Here is a 25,664-nt window from a genome sequence, read left to right on the forward strand (position 1 = left end):
AACCCAGCTGACGTGGAGACTACACCATCGATGCAAGCACACATGAAGGTGGAAAAGAGGTTTTTATTTCTCCCATCGGGTCAACTCTGACAGAGGCAGAGGGTGGATGCTGTTAGTCAAAGAGACCAAATCCCATGTCCTCGTCAGACTCCTCCGACTCCTCCTTTGCTGCCTCCTTCGCTGGAGCAGCAGAAGTGGCAGCAGCAGGTTTAGCTGCTTCAGCTACCACAGGCATGGCTGCCACAAAAGCTGAGGGGTCTGCCAGGAAGGCCTTCACCTGCAAAAGTGGGGGAAAAAATGTAAACTCACAAGGAACAAAACATTTTGCAAGAGTGAACCTCTGTAATGATAAAGGCAGCACTTGCAGCTTGCCAGAAACTGAAGAGGTCCCCTCATCACTAGCAGATATTAATAACCAAAGACATTTCAGCTATGCTGAGTGTAACGGCCCCACAAAAGCAACACCAGGTAAATCAGCTTTCTCCTGCCATTTGTACACAATGTACAGAAGCAAATGGCCCTTCTCCAGACACATCCTGCATTCTCAAACCAGGGGATGTGCTGTGAATGTGCCTGGCTGCATTTCTAACACACCTCTGCAGAGCTCAAAGCCAGCCATTACCTTTTCAGCCAGTGGGAAGGTGTAGTCAGTCTCCACAGCCACAGCCAGGACACGCTTGTACCCATTGATGATGGAGTGGGGCACGGACGCAATGGTCGGGTACCCAATTTGCAGACAGATGCTGGCAACATTACGAACACCCTGTGAAGAAACAGACTTGTGTTTCTGTGGTCTGAGAAATAACCTGGACTAGAAATCACAGCAGAATAAATCACTTTTACATTGCAAACACAAGGAAAAGCATGCAATGCACTCAGGTAACAGCTCCAGTGAAATCAAGGTGCCAAGATTTAAATGTCTCTTATCTGTGCCCTCTGGTGACAGGACTCAAGAGAACAGCATGAAGCTGTGTCAGGGGAGTTTGAAGTGGAATAATAGAAAAGGTTCTTCCCCAGAGGGTGGTCAGTCACTGAACAGGCTCCCCATGTCTCCAAGCCTGCCAGAGCTCAAGAAGCATTTGGACAATGCTTTTGGGCACAGGGTAGGATTGCTGGGGTGTCCTGTGCAGAACCAGGAGCTGGACCAAATGATCCTTGTGGGGCCCTTCCAACTCAGAATATTCCATGATTTTAACTGGCCTTAAATGATTTCTGAAGCAGCTTCAGATAAAGAATCCTACAAGTACCCCTGACAGACAGTTTCTCTAGGGAACCAGGGAGAACTCCTGGCTCTGCAGGATCTCATGGAAAATAGCAGACAGGACACTTTGTTCGGGGGCAGTGCTGGGTCCCAGAGCAGCAATGCAGAACACGAGGGACAGGGCTGTGGCACTCACCTCCAGAAAGCGTTTGTGCAAGGTCTCCTCAGTGATGTCCAGCACTTCAGGGTTGTAAATGCTGCCATTGTCAAAGACCTGCTGGATCACCAACCCAAAGGAGAACGGGGAGATGTTCAGCATGTTCAGCAGGGTGGCTTCGCTGGCACCCACTTTGTCTCCAGTCTTGATAAGCTGCACATCGCTCTGAGGAGATCAGGGAAAAGGAGTGAATACACACCAAGAAATTCCAGCACATCAAATGGGACACAAACACAGGCAGTGGAACTAGAGGAGCAAATGAGCACAACCAACACACTCCACCTTCAGCTCTACAAGCAGAGAAAGCCCCAGACCACACAAACAAGTCCAAGCCAGCCAGGAGAAAGGCAGCACCTTTCCTGCATTACCTGCAGGTAGCTCCACCTGTATGTTCCTCTCACAGAGCCTACCCCTGAAAATCTGATGGAGAACTTCAATCCCTCCACACTGAAGCCAGACACCCTCCTCCAGATCCCAAAGTGTAATAATTACACTGCTCATACAGTATCTTGGCACTAATGAGAGCTCTGGCCTTCACAGCTCCCTCAGCTGCAACAATCAAGGCCTCCCAGTCAAGGAACAGCTTGAACTGCAGCTCACTGACCAGAATTTCAATGGTTCCTCTGGAAATCTTGGTGGTGATGCCCAAGGCCTGGAAAAAGGAGGTCTTCTCGGGTCCGAGGCCCGTGTTCTGGGCTGGCACAGTCACATCACAAGGAGCGATAGCACCGGCACGGGCAGCAGCTGGCACCTGAGAGGGGGGAGATGAGACACTGCAAGAACGTTCACCTCAGATCTTGTGGGATCCCCTCCTCCCTGACACGCTCCTCCACGATAAGACCCAGAATAGCACCCAGGATCCTCCAGGATAGACCCAGAATAGCACCCAGACACACAAAAGTGAGGCAACTGGACTTAAGCCACTTGGCTAAAACTGCAGGGGCCAATTCCCAACCCTTGAGGACTCCTACTAAGGAGGTGACCACCGTGAAGACTGTTTTATTTTGCATTCCATCTCAGCACAAACAAACAGCGAGTGCTGATGTCCCTTACCTTGTTAGCCAGCAGCATGTCCCGGATCTCAGTCAGATCCTCCTTAGTGAAGACAAAGCCCACGTTCCCACGGATATGAGGAAGCAGCCTGAAGGGAAGATGACAGACTTCAGTTTCACTCCTTAGACAACCTCCCCTCTACCAAGACAGAGGACCCAGAAGTGCTCTCAGGCACATTACCCACTTTTCTAGTGCAGGGTTATTCTCCAGATGACCACGAATAGCTTTGCGCATCATCGTGTTCTTCCCCATCAGCACAACAGCTTTTCCACGCAGGGACATCCGGATCTGCTGCATCTGCTTGGATCCCACATTGTCTGCTCCCACAATGAAACATTTTGGGTAATCATCCAGAAGTTGCTATAGCAAAAGAAACACTGTAACTATACAAAGAAGTTCAGAGCGGAGCACAGAGCAGCATTAAAACCTCAAGACGTTAAAAGGTAAAAAAAGTTTGTCAGAAATTTCAGAATGATGAGCTCCAAGTGAGGCTGGGTGGGCCACAGGCTCCATCTTTCACTCAGCCATCGAGTCACATCCCTGAACACGTCTGCAAGCACCACGGCAAATTTTCAGGAGGCCTAATCTGGACTATGTCAAGTCTCTTCCTAGTGCCAGGAACTCGTTCAGACACCCCAGAGCACTCACCTCTCTCTTAGAAGCCCCCACAGCCCGGCCCGCCCGGCTCCCGCTGCCCCGAGCCTGCCCCGGCACCGCCCCACGAGGGTTCCGAGTCGACACTCACGATGATTTTCATAAAATAGTTGGACTTCCACGTAGCCCTGTCTTCCCTGGGCATCTCGGCGGTGCTCCAAGGATCGCCCGGTGGGTTTAAAGACGAGCTGGGACCTGCCAGGAAGAGCGGCTCAGGTGGGTCCCCACCCTTCCCCTCCCTCCGTCCTGGGGCCCAGCGCTCCCAACCCCACAGCGCAGCCGCGGCCCAGAACCCCGCTCCTGGTCCCGGTCCGGTCCCCTCATCGCGGCCGCCCAGCCGCAACCCCGCCTGGACTCCGGAGCCGCCACGCCGCGCCGCGCCCGCACCTCCACGAGGGCTCCGGGAAAGAAAGGCCGCAGGGCGGGCCCGTCTCCTTCTATAGCGCGTCTCATGACCAATCGCAGAGCGCCGCGGAGCTCCCTCCCCTCAGCCCATTGGCTGCTCTCCACGTCAATCATCAGCAGCTCCGTGGGCCGCGCGTGACGCCAGCGGAAGACGCGAAAGGCTTAGGGAGAGCGCGCGCGGCCGGGCGCGCGTCGCCCCCTGGCGGCCGGAGGAGCGCCCTGCACCTCCCTCCCACCCCCCCTCAGCCCCTCAGGGGCCCCCGGGGCCCGGCCCCTCACAAGCTCGAGGGCGGGAAACAACCGCGACACAGGCGTGACTATAATGGTAAAAATTTTATTGGCGTAACTGCAAGGTTTTTAAATGGAGGAAAGGGAAAAAAAAAAAAAAAAAAGCGGAGTTAGAAGTTTACAAGGGAGGAAAGAATCAAATAATTGTCGACCCAGCGGAGCTTCCCCCAGCCCAGCCCGGACGTGATGTAAAAGGCCTTCCCCAGGGGTAGCGCCTGGCCCGGGGGTGCACCCCCACACCACAACAGCGGCTGTGCTACCCTAAAACCACAGCTGCACTGAACGAACAGGCATTTTGGACAGCCACAGCGGCCGCAGCCACCACTAGGCATTATTTGGCAGAGTAGCATCGGTGTGGCGTATCAGACACCGGATGAAGGCAGAAGGTGAGTGTGACATCATCTTGGTTAAGCACTAAGGCCAGAGGAGCCTCCTCTCAGCACCACGCACCCCACTCAGCAGCCTGCACCCAGGCGTGCCACAAGTGTCACTAACAAAGCCTCAGCTAGCAGTGAGGTAGGTTAAAGACTCCCCCGACAGGGAAACTGAGGCACAGGATTACAGTTTGCAGATGTCACACAAAGTGGCAGTGCCAGAAACATCTCACCCCTCTCCAGTACTTGCACACAACAGCTGTGTGTCCCCTCAGCGGCACCGAGGAATTTGACCTCTCCAGCGAGATAAACACAGGCAGCTTAGGAACATCCATTTTAGGTCAAACAGACTTACAAGATGAAAAGGCAAATAAGGACTCTTGCCTCAAGAATTTCCCAGAGCTGTGCTCAGCCCAGCTGACACAGCTCCAGTGCTCCTAGAGCTCCCTCTGGTCTCACACCCACACACTGAGGTTTGTTTGTCAGGGGAAATCAGTGGGACAGTATCAGTGACCAGAGCAGGGCAGCGCAGCACCATGACAAAGTCACATGGCACTGTGACCCATGGCTTTCAGGGCTGGTTTCTGACACAGCCACCCCTAGACCCCTCTAATGCACCCACCGAGCTGCAAAACCCAACTGGATGCCAATGGTGACAGAGCTGCAGCTCTCCAGAGCGCTAACTGCAAACACCATTCCCAGGGCTGGTACCACAGAACGCCACCAGGAATTTCAGCACAACACTCCCCTCTCCATAGCACCCTCCAGCCAGAGACCTAGAAGTGCTTCACTAGACATGAACTAGGCCTCACAATAACTTCACAAATCCAGGCTAAACTGCCCCCGTTTTACAGATGGGGAAACTGAGGCACCATAAGGTTTAGTGACTGGCCCAAAGCTGCACAGCTAGTCAGGAACAGACTCTGTCTCCCAGTTTCTCCTCCTCAGTCACAAGACCTTTCTTCCACAGAAAGAAAGGAGCCTCTTCCCCAATTAACCCTGTTCTAGTTTGAGGCAGCTGAAGAAGAGAAACCAAGGGCAAAGGCCTGAGATCCTTTCCCTGTAGCATCATATTAAGACTCACTTTTAACATCCTGGAAGCTGATCTTTGGGAGAACGGCAGGTGATTCAAATACAGCAGTTTACAGGTTACAATAAAAACCAAAATTACACTTTTAGGTGACCCAGAGGAAGAAAAAAAAAACCAAACCCAAGCCTATTCACAGTTCACCTGCCTGTGCTAGGGGAAAAATAATACGTCACATTCCCTTGCCCATAGATTCCAGCCCTTCCCAACCCGCAACAAAAAGGAAATATTGAGTGTTAGTTAGGCTTAATAAAGCATTGAGATTACAGATGCAGTAAGCCAGCATAACTGGCACGCTGCCTAGGACAGCACAGCTTGATATAAAAGTTGCTTTCTTAAAATCACTTCAAAACCAATTTCTGTATAAGAGGATTAAAAGTAAATTAGATATGAATTCAAAATCAGTGTAAGAAATCTACAGTTCTTATCAAAGACAGGATACAGTATTCACTTTGATAGTAAAACTCCAAGTGTGTCATGCACACCTGACCCCCAGGACTCGTTATACCAGTAACAGTCAATATAAAAGGTTATTGCTGTAGCATCTCTCAGTAGAACATGTTTAACAAGAGCTCAGAAAAGGGAAACACCAAGGGGCTGATAGGTGTCATTAGCAAACTGGAAGAAGAAAGGATATAAATTTAGGATTTTTTTTTTTCCTGGCTTCTTAAACCCTTCCTTCTCCCCACTCTTCTGTGACAGATTCAGGCTCTGATAGATGGGAGAGTTTCAGGCCAGATAAACACGTGCACGTCACACTCACTCATAACAGGGATGGATGAACAAGGCTGCTCTGACCTCTCTGTCTTTAGAGAAGGGGTGATGCCTCTTCCTCTCTCCCAGGAGCAGTAGGTGAGGGGAGCAGATTCCCTGAGCTGGCCTGGGTGCCTATGGAGCTGCCTGGCACGGCATGTCCCTACAGGAGAGCACAACAGTGCTGAGGGATGGTCGGGGCTTACCCCACCTCCTGCTCCAGTGTGCTGAGAAAAGGCATTGAGAAAGGGAGTAACAAACTAAGGAAAAAAAAGAGAAACACCCCACACAGTAACATCTTGATTCCTCTGAATTGAAAAAAGAGTAAGTGGTATTATCTCCTTACAGTGTAATGGAACTGGAGAGACCCTTGCAGGGTCTTGGCTGCCTGTGCTGATGCTCTAGTCTCAGCAAGTCACACACACTATGTAACTCTCTGAGTAGAGCCAGGGTGGCACTGGGGTCACAGGGTGGCCTCTCTGCACTGTCACTCACCCTGCGCACCTGCAGGCAAAAGCCTGAGAATGAGGTGTCAAAGCAGAGGGTTGTGTTGTCTGCAAGTGTCACTATTTGCTCAGAGAGCTGACACAGGCTGAAATGTACTGGCAAAGCCTCCTGCTGCCAGGAGAGGGCTGGGAAAATCTTGCTGTTAGAGCCCTCGAGCTAAGCTCAGCTGTCAGTCACACACAGACACACACACACACCTTAACGAGGGATCTCAGCCTCTCTCTTCTGAGACACAGCAAGGGCGTTTCCAGTTTAATGGTCCATCTCATCTCTGGATCTACTGCCTCTCCATAGCAGCATTTCCCACCCCCCACCCCCCTCCTCCCCTGCCTGGTAAGGTTCCTAAATCACAGTAATGTTCAGAGAGACAGAACTGCCAAGGGGGTGGCAGAAAGATGCTTTAGAGCCCATCTATGGTGCCTCTAACAGAAGAGCTTGAGGAAGCAGTTCTGGCAGTAGGGTTTGTCGTTTTGCTCTTTGAAGGTTCCTTTGTTGAGTTGCTTGAGGCAGAAGGCACAGACAAAGTGTTCTGGGTGGAATTTCTTGCCCATAGCAGTGATGCAGCGTCCTGTGATGGGCTTCTGGCAGCCGGAGCAGAGCGAGCCGCGGCGCTCGTGGTAATGCACCTCACAGTAGGGCTGCCCGTCGTGCTCGAAGAAGCTGCCGTTGACGAACGGGGTGAAACATTCCTGCAGCAGGACAAAGCAAAGGGGACAGGTTGCATGAGAAGCTGGGGTGGTGGGCAGGGGCAGCTCTACAAGAGTCCTCTGCCCTATGGCACAGCCCAGCTCTGCGGTGGGCAGGTGAACTGCTGCCTTGCAGCACTGTCCTACTATCCAGAGCCAAACTCTGCCCATCATGAAGAGTTTCCAAAAAAAGACTGAGAAATGCACAGTTACAGACACAAGCAAGGGAATTAACCAGCTCCTTTGCCCAGCTGGCTTCACTTCTACAAAGAAAATACTATGGATGAACTACCAGGTATGTCTAGCCAGGAAAAAAGAGAACATTCCTGCCCTGAGATGGGAAACACTGCAGCACCTTTCCCTGGTATTTTTTTCCTCACTCCAGCTTTCTCACAAGGGCAAACAGAAGAAAGGACCAACACAGACTTTCATGCAGCAGAATCCTGATGAGCTTGGGACTGGTTCCAGCTGAGAAAATTAGGCACAATTAATCTTTATGAGTGACCTCTCCAGAATGGCTGGCATTAGGCAGGTACACTCTGCAAAGGATTTTCCAGCCTGAAACATTTCCACCAGTTACACATGAGTCACTGCTGAAACTGTTCTATAGTGCTAATGATGTTGAACAGATAAGGGGAAGAGGATACACCAGCTATGTGCCAATGTGTCCAGAGCTGCTCCCTCCCCCTCAGCATCAGGCAGCTGAGGACACTTCATTGCAGAACTTGCAACAAAAGCCATCATTTCCACCAGACTGGAGAGATTCCTCTCCTTGTAAAAGTGGAAAACTGAGGAAGGAGAGTAAAGGAGAGAGTTGAGGACACTGACAGATTTACCAAATATATCAGCAGCAAGACCCAGAGGAGCCAGTTTCCTGAATCCTGGTTTTGCTGTCCTCTTCCCCAGGGAGGACACTGAGTATCACACAGCTGGCTCCCAGCATGTGGACATGAGTCCAGCAAACAGCATGCAGAGCCATGGGCAGCTGAACACTTGCAGTACCAGGAGAATGCAGTTTGCCTGCAGGAGTCCATGACTTTACCAATGCTGACAGTCTCTTCCCTCAGTCAGCAGGACAGCTGTTAAGTTTGCTCTGCTTTTGCAGAAACAGGAAGAGAATCCCATCTTGTGGCCTGGAGGAAATCCGTGCTGGCCTTGCTAATTCAGGCCACAGCAGGGAGAAAGGAAAACAGAGCTACTTGATAAAGTCTCAATCTCTGCATAAGGCATAGCCCCCCCAGCCCCAGTCAGGCACAGCTTCTGCCTCACTCTGCACACCACCACAGGAGCCACAGACAGTCCCAACACGCTGGTGACCGTCTGCTCTGAGCATCACAACAGGAATCAGCAGCTTGCAGTTCTGGCTGCTTGATCTGGTTTCTGCCTTCTCTCCCACTCTAGGAAACAGTGGCTGATTTGGCTCATCTCTTGGGGACAGTAAGAGTTAATATTTGCAATGCTCTCTGAAAGAGTGCCAAGCATTTCATCTGCAGTATTCCTGTTTATTATGCTTGTTGTATGGAGCCTGCCACTGTTTCACTGACTTGCATGTTTGTCTGAACAAGGTCACTCTCATTAGTTTACATTGTCAGATGGAGCATGGGAGGAAGATCCTCAAAATTTGATTGCTGAGGCAAGTACTCAGAGAGAAGTTTAGCTTATAATTATTTAAAGGTCACAGAAAATATCTCTCTTTATCTGTAAGCTGCTGCAGAAGCCCATAACTGCAGCTGGGAACAGAAAGAGCAAAGCGACTCAAAAGTTTAATATAAACAGACAGATATCAAGAAGGTGTTTGGTTGCTGGAATGTTTTTATGTTGTGGGGCTGGCTGCCCTTCACTACCCCACAGACACTTTTCCCCGATATGGGACCAGATGCCTCAGGGTGGAAACAAGAGGAGTCATACAGCAGCAGCAAGGGACCTTGGGTTTCTTACCCGACAGACAAAGCACTCAGGGTGCCACAGGGTGTTCAAGGCAGAGATGTAGTTTTCCAGGATAGCCCGGGCACAGCCTCCACACTTGGGAGCAAACATATCAAAGTAGTCCTTGCGACAATAGGCTTTGCCATCCTTCTCATGAAATCCTGCCCAAGGAGAGGAGAGACAAAGGGATCAGCTCCCCATCTTCACTGTGGCCACACAACCTGTGCAGGGTAACCCATGTGGGTAGGATCATCCCCCTGCTAACACACACAGCAGCTACAGCTGTTAAGAGTTCCTTGTTCTAACCCCAACACTGTTCCTTGTTCCCTAACCCTAACCCTTCCCATCCCAGCAGAGGCATGTTCTTCCTCTCCAGGGAGAAGCCATGATTGCTGGCACAATCCTTCCCCCATAAACAGCTCCCTTCGAACTCCAGTAGCTCCCCTGTGATGTCTCAGGCTGAACCCCAGCAGCAGCTCTGCCTCATTCCCTTGTCTGCAGTTCAGGGGGGAGATTGCTTTCCCCTTGCACAAACCAGCAATACCTTCAGGTCCAAAGAAAGCTCCACACTGAGCACAGAAAAAGTGTTCAGGGTGCCATGTCCTGTCCAAAGCTGTCACCACTTTCTGTTTAAAAGAAAACAAAAAGTACAGGTCATGTAAATGATGGCTTCAGCTTGGAGGTGAGTAAGGGGGGCTGGAGAGAGGGGAGAACATATGAATGTTGGTGCTGACAAGAGCAAGCATTAAAATAGACCGTCCTTTAGGGACCAGTCAATTCACCCCTGCCTCTGGCTTGTTCAGACTTTCCCACTGCACACTTTTTTTTTTACCCTAAAAGGATCTTAGGCACTGCTTCCTCCCTTACACAGGGCCCCATCCAGTCCTCAGGACCAGCACTGGTGCCTGTTACCACAGGCTACCAACAACAAAAAGCTGAGGAATCATGACCAGAATGATGGAGCAATGTGGGACGCTGAAGGAACTTCAGCAAAGGTAAGAGGGACCAACTCCACTCACTAGTATAAGAATTTGACTGTGCCAAGTTGTTTCCCTTTCAAAGCAAGGACGAAACAAATACAGAAATCCCTGAACAAAATCTTCCACCCAGAATACATGGGTGAAGTGGACTTTTAACATCTAGGCTTGCAGCAACTTGCCAGCACCCTGACTCCCCCAAGGAACTCACATCAAGGATGGGCCCATTGCAGTAGTAGCAGCGAGGAGAGAAGAGGTTGTGATAGTCCTTCTCGCAGTAGGGCTGCCCATCCCGCTCAAAGAAGTTCCGAGACCCAATCTCCTCCTGGCAGTGGGTACAGACGAAGTGCTCAGGGTGCCAGGTTTTCCCCATGGCTGTAACCACCTGTTGGGAAAACAGATTATGGAGAACAACTCTATCTCTCCCTCCCCTAGACCACATGACAAGATACCAGCTGGAGGTCAGCAAGAATGACAAGTTCTACTACTCAAGTGAGCCCTGGACTGGGGTAGCATGAAAACTGAATTACCTATAATCTCAGGAGAGGGCAGTCCCTCAGGGGCAGGGTAGAGGTCACTGGAGGAGCTTACAGCGTACCTAGCCAGTGGATAAATAGAGTACTTCAGTTTCTCCAGCATCTCCAGTCTCTCCAGCCTCACGAAACAGCCCTCCCCATTACTCCCAGCTGCAGCCCAAGGTTCAGCAATGAGGCAGCACCTTCAACCCACCTGCCCAGCAATAGGCTTCTTGCAGGCTCCACAGACACCTTTGGCAACTGTAGCTACACCCAGTTTATTCAGGTCAGACTGAAGACTTCCCAGCATGGTATCCAGCTGACTGCCAGGCTTGGAGGCTGTGGATGGAGGGGAGCTGCTCCCAGCTTTTCCCTGTGCCATGAACTGCAGGTAAGAGAAAACAAATACTGTAAGGTGAATGCTGCTGTGCTTATCAGATAAATGCCTGCTGTTGCTGCCAGTGACTCCTCTGCAGAAACAGACAGGAGGTCAGCTGAAGTCTCTGAAGAAGCTGACGAGACCCAGGATCAAGTACACACATGTATTCTGCCCATGCAGAGACATGCAGAGAACTGAGCTATGTAACAGCAGAGCTGTGAACTGAGGATTTGATTTTCTTTCACTGCACATACAGCAGAAGTCACCAGCACATCCCAGGCACTCAGTACAGTGCTCTCTAAGCCTCTGCCAAAACTCTCCCTTTACCTCATCAGTTCCTGGCCAGCTGACAAAGCAGACGCCATCCAGAGGGCCCCTTCTCCTTGACCTCTCTCCATTCCTATGCTCTTGCTCTCAGTTGTCTCTCCTCTCTAATAGAGATGTTCCTCTCTCCCTCATCTCGCCTCCCTTTCAGCTAAGAAATCTTCTCCCTTTGCACCACCTTCTGCACATCTGTTTGCCATGTCTCTCTCAGTCTCAGGTGGCTCTCACCCTATGCCTGAGCTAAGCAACTGGAAGCAGAAAGGAAGTAACTCTCTCCCAGCTGGCTGCTGTTTACCTACAGAGAGGGCACTGCATCCCCAGCAGACAGGGCTGCCACGTGTATTGTAGTTGGAAATGCACCGGTGGGGGGAAGGGGATTTGGATACTTGTCTCAGAGGCCGTTTCTGAAACTCACACCACTAGAGCACACACGGCTTGGAAAGGCTTCCCAGAGGAGGGGAGAAATGTTTTACTGAGGTTCATAACTTATAAACAAAGCGTATGTTCTTGGCCACCACAGCTCCCTTTGCAAACAAACCCCAGCAAGGAAATAGGATTATTTTAGCTGACTTGGCACTGCCATAGCCATTGTCAGGTTTGGGACACAGAAAAAGAAATTATGTTTAGAGCACGTTTTCTTTAACTAAGAGAGTAAATTAAAACAGACAAAATCTACGCCTATGAACAACCCACCAGTCTGCTGTCAGCATAGCCAAAGGAGCAGGGACATGCTGAAGTGCTCCAAGCCTTGGCAGACCCTGCCCTTCCAGCCACAGGAGGAGCTCTATTCCCTGTCCTGCAGCTGCTTGTCCTCGCAGCTGACCAGTTTACTCAATGACAAATCCCGGTTTCTGCTCATTTGTATAAACATTCTCATGACATACACGAATTCAGCTGCTTTTACACACACACCCACACACTCCCCAGCCTTGCCTCACATGCAGCATGACTCCCAATGGATCCTAAGCCACAGCTTTTCCTCTCCTCTCTCCTCCTGTAATTTGCAACCTCTCTTAGTCCAGCAGCACAGAGCAGCCCCATCACACCCCAGACTCCTCAGCCTGAAACAAACCCTTCACCACACAATACACATTTGCTACCGAAAACTGTTACAGTGACTGTCTCCAAAGCACACACACAATTGCACAGATACTCTCACAGAGGGAGACAACAGGTCTTTGGAGACAAAGCCTGTCCAGAGCCCCAGGATAATGCCCAGGCTTCCTGCACGGTGCAGCAGGAGGAAAAGGGCTGCACTGTGTGTAAAGAATCACAGCTTCTCTTGGTCTAGCCAGGGGTTATGGCCACGCAGGGCAGGCACAGATGCCACACACAAGTGACAAATACCATCCAGGGAGAAAGGAGATGAGATTAATTCAGCATGTAGCAACAAAGCACTTCACCCTTGTAGTGACCCAGAGGGACCACACACTCCTGCCAGTCACAGCTGGCCCCAGAGCAGACACAAATACCTGTGCACACCTCCATTTCTAACTGGCCTGGCCATCCAGCCCTCTTGACAGCTCACAAATGAGCCCTCACCTGAAGGAGGTTTGTTTCCACCTCCTGTATATAATGCATGCTGTTTGTAGGGGACACTCAGCACATCATCCTCATGCAAAGGCCCTTCAAATTCCCACCCTTCACCCATGAGATCTGCCATCACTCAGGTTCAGAAAGGAGCTCTATGAGTAGCAAACCATGCAATACAGGATATTATCCACATTAACGGTGCTGGGAGCTCCAGGAGCAGATCCCAGCACATCCATCAACCAGAAGAGCACACACCATGCTGAGGAAACAGAAAGGGGATCCTGCCTTGTCAGGGGCTGTGGGGCCCCGGAGTGCAGGAGCAGCCAACGGATTGGCACTGCGGACGAGGGGAGGAGCAGAGGTCACCTGGAAAGTACAACAGGTCAAGATGCAGAGTTGTTTCCTTGCTCATTGCTTGAGAGCTGCCTGCACACTAACACTGCACTGCACATATACCTTAGAACTCCCCACCACCATGGAGCTATAGCCCTTCCCTGGCAGGAGATGAAGAACCCAGGTCCTGGCCATGCTATCTCCTCCCCCAAATCCACTCGTACAGTGGAACACCTGCCTAAAAGTGCAAACACAGGAAGGATTGCTGAGCTGCTCCTTCCTGTATGTTCTGCCATCTTTTACTCCCTCCATTTCAGAGAGATTGTGGCAGGGAGAGCTGCAAGCTTTGTTTCAGAGTTACCTTCTTAATCTCAGAGGGAAATAAGAGTCCCTGCTGCACAAAGTGACTGTCAGGACACACAGGACCCACATATCCCAGCAAGTTATTGCACAGACATGTACTGTGCAGTGCTACAGCTGGGATTAGATATTGTCCATGAGTCCTCTCTCCCATCCAGCAGTTCATACCAGCCTTTACCTGAACACTGTATCTACTGAGCTGTCAAATTACAAGCAGTAGTTGGATTGGAAAATACTGCTAAAAACACAAACCAGAACAGAGAAGCCTGCCTGTATTTCTGGGAAGAAAGCTTCATCTTCAGTCTGACAGCCAACAGAGACAACTGCCTTGGTGCTAGGGGTCCAGGTCTGGGGAGAACAGGAATGTTTGGGATCTTCATTAGGAGGGGTGCCCACAACAGAAACCTCATGATAATCATTATCAGAAGCTTCCCACTGGAAGAGAGTCTGGGGAGCCAAGCTGAAGGAAGAGACTGGACTAGGAGCTGGGGTAGATGACACATGGCAAGGCTGAAGTGGGAGTGAGAGAAGAGGTGCAGGGCCAGAGGCAGGAGAAGGAGCAGCATTAGCAGGGACTATCTTTGCAGCTTCTTTGGAAGGCTGGAGCTGGGAAGAGGCTGGAACAGAGATTGTCCTCCTGGGGAGGAGCGGGGATTCTGGAGGAAAAACCACCTAGAAAGACACGGAGGAAGAAGAAAGGTGAATAAATCCAAAGAGGAACCAACAAGCACTTCCTTTAACAGGAAGGCTGGTTGCTATCACTGTTTATCTAGAGGGAAAAAGCATCTAGAAAGAGAAGGGTACTAGAAAAGGTGCTGCTCACTGTAGCTTAAGGAAGAGCACCATCTTATCCATCCCCAGAAAGCCCTGAACAGGTACAGCACTGGATAAAACAAAACACACCTTGATGTCAGGCTTCCCAGTGCAGTTTCAAAAATAATCCCCACATGGACATTTGGGATGTGATAGCAGCAGACTGCATCAACAGACACCATCAGCAGCTCCCTCAGATCCCACTCCAGTTCTTAAACATCCAGAACTATGACCCTGTGCTGCTCTCCCTCTCAGGCCAGACAAGGGTGAATAGAAAGAGCTGGTTCTTCATTTTGTGTAGTTTAGGATGCTCAGAAACTCAATCTGCACCTCCACACAATGCTATCTGGACAGAAGGACATGCTGGAATTTCCCAGCACGTGTGACCCTGCTTTCTACCTTCTCTACTTGTTGTTCACCACTGTGCTCTTCCCCCAGGGGCCTGGCAGTGACAATGAGCCCCTCTGTCAGCCAGGCATCCTGGCTTTGCCATTCTTCCTGCTCCTGGTTATCGATGCCCAGTCTGTCCTGAAGCTCCTCAATCAAGCGATCTTGGGACTCAGTCTTGTGGAATATGGCAGGACCTAGTTTACGCCTTGGAGAGAGGTCCCGAGACATTGGATGCACATTTGCAGTCTCTTTTGTCCTCTTGATTAAAGATTTAATCTAAATGACAAAGGCAACAGTATGAGCAGAGAAAAGCAATGTCAGAGCAAGCTGCAAGATGCAACAGCACAAACTCAAAGACATTAGTGACAATTGTGAACAGGAAGAGTGATGGCATTTATTCCACAATGCCAAAATTCCTCTTGGCACAGCCCAGAACAGTGACTCAGTGCAAGGAAAAACCCTGTAAGGATAATCACAGCAGCCAAAAATAACTGTCTAGAAAAGGAAGGGAAAGATTAACCAGCAGGAAGCCAAGATAGGAGGTGCAGCATGAGCACTCCACTGAGCATTACAGAAACCTCAGCATCACAAGGGCAGAGAGCTGCCTCTCTGTGTTTGCCCTTGACAGGCACAAGACTCTTGTTCAGAGATGTCTGGTGCACTAAGTGTACTTCCAGCACGGAAAGGAACACTAACAGCTTCAGTAATGAGACCTAAAAAGGTAGGCAGAGGAGCTGCCATCCCAATCAGTAGCATAAAACAGCCCTTTCAGCTTTTTGGAGGTCTCTGTGGACTGAGCCTTACCCCAGTTAGGGAACAAAAGCCCATCTCACAAGGAATTCCCTACAAACTGCCACATTCTGTGCTGCTGAGCCACATGCAGGAGAGACCACAAGATAAAGGTGGGGGCTGTGAAGCCCTGTGACATGCAGCTGTCAGTGACACCGCTAGAGCTCGTGCTGTTAGTGGGGTGGGCCCAGGCACACTCACTGCACACACACACACTGTTAGTGTGCTGGCAGAACAGTCCTGGCTAGGACTTGCCCTACTCCTGCATTCACTCAGTGCCTGCCTGGCCTGACGCAGAAATCCTCTCAACGGGTGGTTTGGAGACACATGGCAGATCCCATTCAGCCTTCCCAAAGTTTTCTGGAGATTCTGGAGTCACTGCAGAGCTTCTGAACTGCTCATTTTCCTGGTCTCCTCTGGCCTTGTTCATGTTAGCAGTACCTGCCTTCCTAAGAGTTCTGTCTCTGCCCTGCCTCTTCTTGCCCACATCAGGACAGTGATGTACCTTGGTTTCATGTGGCACTTCAGCTTTTAGCTCCTGTCCTTGCTCCACGACAAAGCCCAACTGGTTTTTAGTGTCTGGAAAGACATCCCACCGATCCAGGGCAACAACAGGAGGTTCATTAACAGAATCCATAACACTGTCACTCTTTGCATGCACCTCTGGCACATGTGCAGGCAGCTCCAGGGCCCACAGCTCATCTAAAGCTGTTTCCACACTTCTGCCCTGGGAGGAAAGACCTGAGTTGTCCCTGAGTACTCCCTGCTGATGCAGCTCCTTGGGTATCTGCCCCTTCAAAGCATTTGAAACGGGTACACTTGAGATTTTGGGGTCAGTTCTGTGTTCCTTCTCAGTCTCTTTTGCCATGTCATACCCTAAGCCCCGTGCCTCCACATTAGCAGATCTACAGAGAAGCTCCACACTGGAAGCTGGTGCAGCCTGGGAAGTATTTCTGGAAGAGTCAGGCTTCCTGTTCAGCTGAACTAAACCTGCAGAGGCCACCTGCTCCCCTCGAGCAGCATAACCAGAGGAGCTCCGTGGTGGGGGCACAGGGACAGTTTGTGCTAAACGGGGCACAGGTGGAGGGGCAGCAGGATGCCCTGACAAAGACAGAACTGCAGGGTCACTGCAGTCCTCAATGCAGGGGTCTGCTGAGGGGACAGATGTCGGCACTGTCGAGTCCCCACTGTGACTTGCAGAAGGGTGTTTGGAATGGGACAGCACTGCTAAACTGTGAGGAGTGTTGCTGGAGTCTGCATTTGCTGAACTGGGAACCGGTTCTAGGGACGATTCAGAAATCAGAGACATAGTGGAACTAGTCTGCAAAAAAAGAGATAGAAGGAATAAAGAGAGAAAAAGATAATGACAGAGATAAGGAAAAGGAAAAAAAGGCACAGAATTAAGCATTGTAAGAATCATGACTTCCAAATCAAAAAGCCACATTGACCCAAATCCTTACTTCCAAGAGTAAGGAAGAAAAATGAGACACCAAAGAACAGAACCAATATGACATTGTACCAATCTTCACAAGTTCTACAGCCACTGGGATCCTTTTCCTGGGCCCTCCTCCTCAGTGACAGCTCACTGTCACCTGCAGCTGCGCTGGGGGCATGGCATGGCCACCACTGGGAAGCCAGCTTCAAACCCAGGAGTGTCTCAACTGTGAATAAAGGTCATGTTAACTTACTCACAGTCAGACATGTAAATTTTATATTCCAAAGCTGCAAAAAAATTCAATCAATTAATAGAACAAAGCATGACATTTTCTTCTTGATACACTAATAAAATGCTCCAGTTGGCTGAGTTCATGGCAGTGAAAACAAAGCTTCAGGGCATTCACAGCAAGAGCAGATGACATGGGCTTTGTTCTATTCAATCACTAATCTCACCTTGGAAGTGACACACACTGAATCTATACGAGCCTGTCAGTCACTCCATGCCCTTGTGAGCATTGCTTAGGTGGCAGATTAGCCTCTTCCCCTTAGGCCAAAGACTACACACTGACATTGTAATAAAATCAGTATTAATTTTGATCCAAGGAACATTCTAAAAAGAATAATTAATACAGAGGTTTTGGTTTTCCTTGACTTACAGGGTCTTTTAAAACAAAAGATCATGGGTTCTTCTTCCCCCACTTCCAGTGGTTCCTTACTAAACTCTAGGAGACAAAGTGGTACTACTCCTTTTTCTTAGAAAGGGAGACTCAGAACAGCTCACACAGCAGGTCAACCCAACACCAAGACTGTGCCTTCTCAGTTTTAGAAATGTATCCACAAAGGATTTCCAAATCCAAGGAGCTATCAAGACCTGCTCTGACTCTTAGTCATATTTTCCAGAGGAGCCTAAAGAAGTCAGATGCTTATGCTCTGAGGTGGAGGAGAACATAACTTTCTAAGCCCCATGTATGCTATCTCAGTCTCCACTTAGCTTTCTGAGATATCTATTATGAAAAAAATTATATAATTAACCAGAACATGCACAAAACTTGTCAGTAAATGGAAGATTAACAACCTTCAGCTGACCTGAGCTCCTACCATGCTGAGGGGCCAGGAGCTGGCACACATGCACACGCTTGCAAAGTCGCATGAGCAGTGCTACAAGGAGACTGTTCTCAGAAAGGAGAGAGCAGTAAGAGACCCAATTTCATTACAGACTGCTCTTCCCCTCAAGTAGCATAGCCAGGCTACTGTGACCAGCCAGCTGAAAGGAAATGACTAGCAAGTATATTAAAATGAGAGAATTTCCCAAGAGTGCCCTCTCCCTGTATTTTGCTTAAGCTGGTTACACCTGTGAAAGTAACCTGGTTTGATGTTGTGCTTCACACTTGGTTTCCAGACTTCCTAAAATGAAGTCAGTAATTTTCAAGGTAAGAGTAACGTTTTGCTCAATCGTCAGTATTTTCAACATATTGAAACCATACTGACTCCAAAATAAGAGCAATGGGTGAGCACTCAACAGTAACAGAACAGTTAACTACAAGCATCCAGCTATGCAGTATGCAGGCATCACATTACACAGAAATGGCAGAGGGTAAAAAAACAAGTGCATTAAGTAATCTCAATGCCTGATGACCGATGAACCAGATAACCAAAATCAAATTGATTCTGTACGCAAAAAGAAGGGGCAACAAATTGGGGTGAGCAAAATATGATAAAATGGTAATGCATCATCACCTTTTACTCTGGGGTACAAGGCAAATCGAGCAACAGTGCCCTCTGCTCCTCCCACCCCCATCTATTGCAATTTCTACTACCTCCAACTAATTACACATCACATTTGGGTTTTTTATCCTATTTCCTGCAGTTACACACAGGTCTGACACTCAAAGAGCAGCCTTTCATATTCCACCTTTGCAAGGACTCCCTTTGTCTCCCTTATATTCCGACACTGGTACAGACTAGAACACATTTTTACAGCCAAGTTCACACCACCCTACCAGAAGAGGTGTAACCAAACAAAAAGAACTGAAGGGAAAATGAAGCAACCTGGAGGACAGTAAAAAAGGAAAGTAACTTAAAAACAGTCAATGACATCATTAACAAAAGGGAAATGATCACAGAAGCCATGTTACTTGTGCTCCAAGAAGAATGTTTAGGCACAGATGAGCTCAATGCCTCACAAAAATACCAGTCCTGTGCTTAATAAAGCCCAAATCTTAAAATCATGCTGCATTTCAATTTGATCTCTGAGGTCAGCTGAAAACTAAGCCAGGGAGGCAGGTGGTGTGTTAGTCACAGCAGCTCATCTCTGTCACACAGGTTTTACTGGAGATTCCAAAGCTTCTTCTCAGGAGTGCAAAGTACTGGATCACCCACACTTAAAAATGTCCTCTCCCTGTATCTTCTAAAGAAACCTGTGCTGGGCAAGGTCATTCTCAGTTGCCAAGAGCTCACCTGGGAGCAAAGGCTGTGCCACACCCTGAGCTTGTTTCCTGATAAAAGCAGCAGGGGCACAAGGCCATAGCGCTCAGCTCCCACAGCACATGGAAGGAGCAGGACAGGGAACGCCAGAAGCACAAGGGGGAACTCTCTCCAGCTTCACAACACTGCAGTGCTTCAAGCAGGCTGAACAGAGCTTGTGGCTATCCTGCACTACACCCTAGGACCTCAGAAGGAGAAAAAAAGCAACACTAAGGTGTCAATATTTGCAGTTGACTAAACACACACTACAGTAAGTCTAGAGAAAACACTGAGGAACTCCCAGATTCTCACCGATTTAGGTGCATGTGCCAGGAATGGCAGACTGAATTCCATTCCAGCAAGCACAAGGCAAGTGAAGCTTCTCAGAATATATTTGCTGGGTTCTGAACTCACATACTTGTCACAACTCTGGGCATTGTGACATCCATGGGACCCACCAAGCACAGAAAGAACAGCAAACAGTAAAGCTGTCACTGCATGTTCTGTACCTCTCCTCACAAAACATTGCTCAGCTCTGGCTGCCCCACCTAACGTCATCTAGGAGGGGTTGGAGTTCAGCACAGACAAGAAATCTCAAGCATCCAGCAGAACCTTCCATACAGGGATAAAACAGAAATAGGAACTGATTTAGGATTAGAAAGCAAGTATGTTTGTAAAAAAGGCAAACCTAACAAAGAGATTATCCAGTGTATTTGCTTTCTCTACCTCTCTCAGAACAAATCCAAGTCAATAGTTCAGTAAGACTGTAAGCAAAGCAGCTGAAACTAAAAAATGAGAAAATATTTTTCATTTTGCTATGACTATGGGTAAATAAAATCTCATGAAAACAACTTCCACAGTTCATCATCTAGTGCAGGATTGATAACATACCCACATGAATAAGAAAAAATTATTCAAGTATATATGCTGACACTGAATAGTATTTGCCATCCTTTGCCCCCATAAAAAGGGGCAAAAAACCCTCAAACTTTAATCCCATTTTGAGTTGAATAAGAGATTTTGTTTTAAGATAAAACCTTTGAAATCTCCTTCTGTCTGATGTAAAGGCTTCAGTGCTCACGCCACATGCCTGGAATATCCATTCTCCTCTGGGAAAGCACATCAGGGTAAAAACACACTCCAGAGAGGAGAGTCATCCCACAGAACAGAAGGGCCTGGTCTCTGTCAGTAAGCAGAGTAGTGTCCCATGCCTCTCTCCTTCTCATTAAGTTGTAGCACAGCAAAATAATTCACTCTGTACTGAGCAGTAACAAAGCTCATTATCTTTGGCAAACAGACAAACTGCAGAATTGAAGGAAAAACAGAGCCCAGAACTGCCTTGCCCTGCCAGTGATGAGAATTTATAGCAGTCAAGGACACCTACAGTGCCACTCAGAAAGCACGAATACACCACAGGAAGTTTATCAGAGCAAATGTGAGAGGTAAAGGAGGCATTCTGGAGACCAGCCAAGGTCAGCAAACGTGGTTAACAGGCAAGAGAGACTGAGGTGGGTAGGGACAAGATGAAGCAATGAGCTGTCATGACAGGGTACCTTAAAGTCAGAGAGAGATGCCATCAGCTCATCCAGCTCTCGTGTAGCTGAAGAAGCAGAAATTCGGGTCTGCTGCTGACTGGCGGTGACACGCTGGGGGCTGCTCACCTCACCCTGGCTCACAGTGATTGCAGGCCTGGCCAGGGGAAAAAATAAAATGAAATTTTAAAAACAGTGTGTTTAAACCTGGGAGGGCACTCCTAGACTGGAAGTCCCACTGTTCCCCCAAGTAAGCAGAGCATAAAGAGGTTCATCAGCAGGGCCAAACCTGGCCCAGCTTCCCTGACACATTCAGACCCTGCCTCTTGTGTACACACACATCTCATCTGCTAAGACACAGATGATGCCTGAATATTTGTCAGACAGGGGTATTTGTGGTCACCTGTAAATTTGACCTTGAACAGTCCACCACTTATGGATGACTTACGCATTTTTCCATCCAGAAGCAGATTAAAAAGCACCAGCATCTTCATGCACCGGCCTGACTTCTGACCCTTTAGACAACGCCCATCTTCCATCCATCACTCTCCTGCAGCATCTGCCCCTACACTACAGGCATCATTCCCCCAGGAGCCCATCCCACCCAAGCCTTCAACCATCAAAACATTACTCACACTGGACTTGGCACAGAGCTCTCCAGCTCATCCAGCAGGCTCTCCACACTGGGACGCACATCTTCAATCCCACGTGCACCATTTCGCTTTGGCTTTTCTTTTGTCGGGGGTGCAGCCTTCCCTCCCCCTGAGCTGCTGTTCTCTGGGACAACATAGTGAGGGCCAGCCACATTGGGCAGTGATGGGCTTCTGCCAGCCTCATCTGAAGAAAGGGGAGCAGAAAAGAGCCATTCAGAGCCCCATTCCATGCACACACATATAGTATTTGCAGACAAGTACAAAACATTGTCCAGAAATCTTGTGGAACATCCATCTTTGAGGATATTAAAAACTTAACAGTGCATGGGCCTGAGCAACCTAAACTAACTTTGAAACTTTAGTTAGAGGCAGTTTTGAAGTTTGCCTTGCTTTGAGCAGGGTGCTGCACCTCAGACCTCAAGAGATCCCACCCTTACTAAGTGAATCTTTGATTAAGGGATGCAGAGGTCTCCCTCACTAAGGATGTTGGAAAGAAAAAGCAAGCTACTATTCTGAGAATTAAATTATCAACTCATCCCAAATTCCTATTCCTTACCTGTTGTGAAGCCACTGGCAGGAGTATGTTGAACAGCATTCAGTTCCAAAAGGAGTCTGTCCAGTTCTGAGAGGTTGCTGCCCAGAGAGGAGCTGGTCATTGTGGGAGATGGTTCTGCAGACTTCTGCTTGTTTGGGAAACTGAAGATAAAAGGGAAATGTGAAATTTCTGCATCAAGATACAGCAGAAGGATGGAGAGGAACTCATTAGGTTCCCTAAGCTCACACATGTGCTGTCATCTTTTCAGGCTGATGCTTTTAGCTCTGAGGGTTAAGAAGATACGTGGTTTGTGACACGACTAAACAGCCACTGCTATTCTTGTAAATTACAAAAATAGCATTGATGGACAGGGCCTCTGATTTTAGGACTGTGTGCTGCCCAGCCCTGTATGAAAGAGTTAACTGTCTGTAGATTCAAAATGCACAGAACAGCAGCAGAACCATTAGCTCACATACGGGAAAATGACTTGTTTCTGCTGACACCACACCAAGCAGTAACATCCTCCTCCCTGAGTGAGGGAATGCAGGGCTAGCACAGACTGGAGAGAGAGGCAAAGCACAAACCTCAGGTTAGTAGCAGAAACTGAGAAGCAGTAGGATATGTCATAGCCTCTTGCAACACTCAAGGTCTCCCCAAGTCCTCACACCTTTAATTTGGGGAACTCTAATCAATTTATAAGAAAGTAACTTGCTATTATTTTCTACTGTGTTAAATACACATGCATGTATAAAGCACTGGCTGTAATTACTGCTAGTCTTATATGGGTGATATAATTTACCATGCAGAACTGCAAACTTTTCCAAAGCAGAACTTCACATCAATGCAGTTATTTTTATAGCAGTTGCACTGTAGTAACAGTCTTTCCATTGTCAATGGCAGGAACATTTTTTTCTCCTGGTTTTACAAATGAAGAAATAACTTTTAATGCTCTAGAGGTTCTTATTTTATCAAATAAAGATACTTTCCAAATCCAAAATGTGAACTTCTGCCTTGTGCACAGGACCACGTTATGCTCAAAAAGTTAGCATCTAGCAGGTTAAGGACTCTGACACCAGTGACAATTATGAATTCCATAAGGAAAATTATCCTTCCCTTTAGGTTGAAAAACAAAATGCATAACTGCAATCTGAGGAGATACTTCACACCGAACCAACACACCAGCAACAACTCACGCCAGAACCAAGCCATGCCAGACCCTTGTTCAAGATGACTTATGGCTGTAATTACCTTTATTTGATACTAATTGCATGCAGTCATCTGAAAAAATTGCAATTACCATCTCCATTGGGCCATCTCTGGCTAGGCTGCCCAGAGAGGAGCTGAGCTCTACCCAGAGTTGGTTCTGGTTGGAAGCAACCTCCTGCTCAGCAAAAAGAGCTGGCATGGTTAGATCATGACTCCAAAGAAACACCAGTCTCCAAAGTGTAAAAAGGTGCCTTGGATGAAATTCTGACAGCCTCTGCATCACTCATCCCTATGTCAGCAGAAAGGTCTGCCCTACTGTGCAGGCAACTCCCTCAACCTCTGTGAGAGCAGTTGCCTTTGCAAGTGTAAACTTGTTATCTATCAATCACCTACTGAGATGGAAGTTTTAAGAAGTCTGAATTTACCTGAAAACTCAAGTCTCTGCACATCCCCCCAGGCCACAAGTACTGAGTTCCCAGGGAAAAATAACCCAAAGGCCATCCACCTCCTGAAGAACTTTTGTGCTGTTTAACAGGGGGGTGGATTTGTCACTTGTGTCTGGATCATATCCTTCACAACACAATCCAGATCCTGCTGTGTCTGATGGACCCTTAACCTCCTGCAGCTGAGCAAGCTGAAGGGCCAGGTCAAAGTTTGAAGTGAGTATGAAAGTTACAGTGGCATGTTACAAAAGAGGCAATCAAAACTGACACAAAGAAATGTAACACACACAGGGAGCGGTGTTTGTTTCCACTTAGAGAAGGCAGCTTGACCCTCAGCAGGCTCAAGTTGTGAGTCAGGCTTATCTTTTGTAAGGGACAGGTACCTGTAGACGTGTTCCTCTTCACTGGCACGGGGAGTAGGAGAGCTGAGCCCGTCTCTAGGAACGGAGGCACTGGAGCTTTTGGCACTAGAGCTGTATATAGGAGACTGGGACTGAGGCTGTGGAAACAATACAAAACAAACATGTACACTATGGCATTGCAAACCCATGCATTGACAGGGCACAAAAAAGCCCAGCAGAACAAAAAAAAAAAATCTGCTCTTTAGAAAAGGCAGTCTCTATCAGGTGAGCTACACCAGGAACAACAGTTTTCCCCTTACTTCAGACCTGCCTATGAGTTGCAGCTTTGTGCTGGAAACCCCCAGTCTGCCTTCCACAGGCTCAAGACAGATGACTAACACCAGTATCATCACACCACCATTTTGTCAGCACAATGATGATGACTTTCAAATTCTTTTCTGCCATTTGTTCCAACCAGTTAGTTCTAATAAAAACTCCCACCTCCCCCCATTTCCCTGCTCTGTTCATAACCAAATTCATCCTCGCTTCTTCCTGTTCCCTCCTCCTTACTTTCCTGAGAGATCCTGCACCCACAAAACAAGCACCCTCCCACCCACTCACCTGCTGGTGGCCGTATCTGGGTGTGTTGGGTTGCCACTGGTCCAAGGGGTCGATCACGGTGCCATTCAGGGCCTCGTTGGAAGGTGGTGGGGGCACCGGGGGTGGCACAGCAATCTCCTGGTACGTGTGGTTTCCAGTGGGGTAGGAGTAAGGAGTTTCCTCTGTGAGAAATACTGGTCGTTTGGAGATATGTGAGGTGGTGGATTCCAGGTCTGCCAGCAAGGCGTCTGCAGGAAAATAAAAAAAAATATCCCAAAAAATGGTAAAAGCCTGGACTACAGCTTTGTCTCTTTCTTCTCATTCAATGTATCTGTATCAAAAGGTTTTTGGGAGGACTTTTCTTCTAGGGTAATCTACTGAATGCCCTGAAAAACACTACTGCTGCTCAGGAATGAATGAGTCAATCAAACTCAAACTACAAAGAAAACACCAAGATGTAACAAAGCAGCCAGGAAAGTTGTGTCAGTCTCAGATTTTTGCCTTAACTGGAAAAACACCCAACAACAGGAACCCGTAGTCTCACTGCACCCTCCAGAAGTGCAACCTAGGCAAGCCTGTCCAGAGATCTACTCCAACAGGATATTGACACAGACTAATTACAGGCCCCACATCATCACAGAGTCATTTACTGTGGCCGCAGGCATTGCTTTCTGCAGGAAACAAGATCTCAGGAGGTGTTTTCTCCAGAGTCCAAAGTAGTGGAAGAAGCGTGAAATGTTCAGATCAGTCTATCAGTGCAGCAGGAGGATGCATTTCAGTTCTAACAAAAATCCTTCTCAGAACATCATACAAACAGTTAACAAGTTTCCAGAGGCTGCCAGGTAAACGCCATTTCTTCTGGAAACAATTCTAAACTAGATGGGTGGAGA

The 25,664-nt window shown here is 48.4% G+C and overlaps 2 protein-coding genes across 7 annotated transcripts in view; both read right to left on the reverse strand.

The window, feature by feature from the left end:
* Positions 1–43: 43 nt before the first annotated feature.
* RPLP0 (ribosomal protein lateral stalk subunit P0) lies at positions 44–3,557 on the reverse strand. Its single transcript, XM_058851604.1, has 8 exons — positions 3,513–3,557; positions 3,217–3,320; positions 2,656–2,831; positions 2,472–2,559; positions 2,023–2,169; positions 1,398–1,583; positions 623–763; positions 44–277 (listed from the first exon to the last, which is right to left on the reverse strand). The coding sequence occupies exons 2-8, from the start codon at positions 3,268–3,270 to the stop codon at positions 113–115; spliced, it is 957 nt and encodes a 318-aa protein (XP_058707587.1). The 5' UTR covers positions 3,271–3,320; positions 3,513–3,557; the 3' UTR covers positions 44–112.
* Positions 3,558–3,844: 287 nt separating this feature from the next.
* Positions 3,845–25,664, reverse strand: part of PXN (paxillin) — a 49,458-nt gene continuing 27,638 nt past the window's right edge. For 3 of the 6 annotated variants that reach the window (XM_058851200.1, XM_058851198.1, XM_058851201.1), the window contains 14 exons: positions 24,796–25,022; positions 24,217–24,332; positions 22,206–22,345; positions 21,632–21,833; positions 21,018–21,153; positions 15,848–16,885; positions 14,785–15,051; positions 13,825–14,244; positions 13,165–13,245; positions 10,858–11,028; positions 10,340–10,513; positions 9,696–9,777; positions 9,164–9,312; positions 3,845–7,228 (listed from right to left, as the gene is read on the reverse strand). In XM_058851200.1, coding sequence (XP_058707183.1) covers positions 6,962–7,228; positions 9,164–9,312; positions 9,696–9,777; positions 10,340–10,513; positions 10,858–11,028; positions 13,165–13,245; positions 13,825–14,244; positions 14,785–15,051; positions 15,848–16,885; positions 21,018–21,153; positions 21,632–21,833; positions 22,206–22,345; positions 24,217–24,332; positions 24,796–25,022 — 3,470 coding nt within the window. In that variant the 3' untranslated portion in view covers positions 3,845–6,961. Of the gene's footprint in view, positions 7,229–9,163; positions 9,313–9,695; positions 9,778–10,339; positions 10,514–10,658; positions 10,727–10,857; positions 11,029–13,164; positions 13,246–13,824; positions 14,245–14,784; positions 15,052–15,847; positions 16,886–21,017; positions 21,154–21,631; positions 21,834–22,205; positions 22,346–24,216; positions 24,333–24,795; positions 25,023–25,664 lie in introns of those variants that run through there. The other 3 variants (XM_058851199.1, XM_058851202.1, XM_058851203.1) reach the window with 3 other exon arrangements.

The sequence above is a fragment of the Poecile atricapillus genome, chromosome 16 (genome assembly GCF_030490865.1).
Source record: "Poecile atricapillus isolate bPoeAtr1 chromosome 16, bPoeAtr1.hap1, whole genome shotgun sequence".
Classification (NCBI taxonomy): domain Eukaryota; kingdom Metazoa; phylum Chordata; class Aves; order Passeriformes; family Paridae; genus Poecile; species Poecile atricapillus.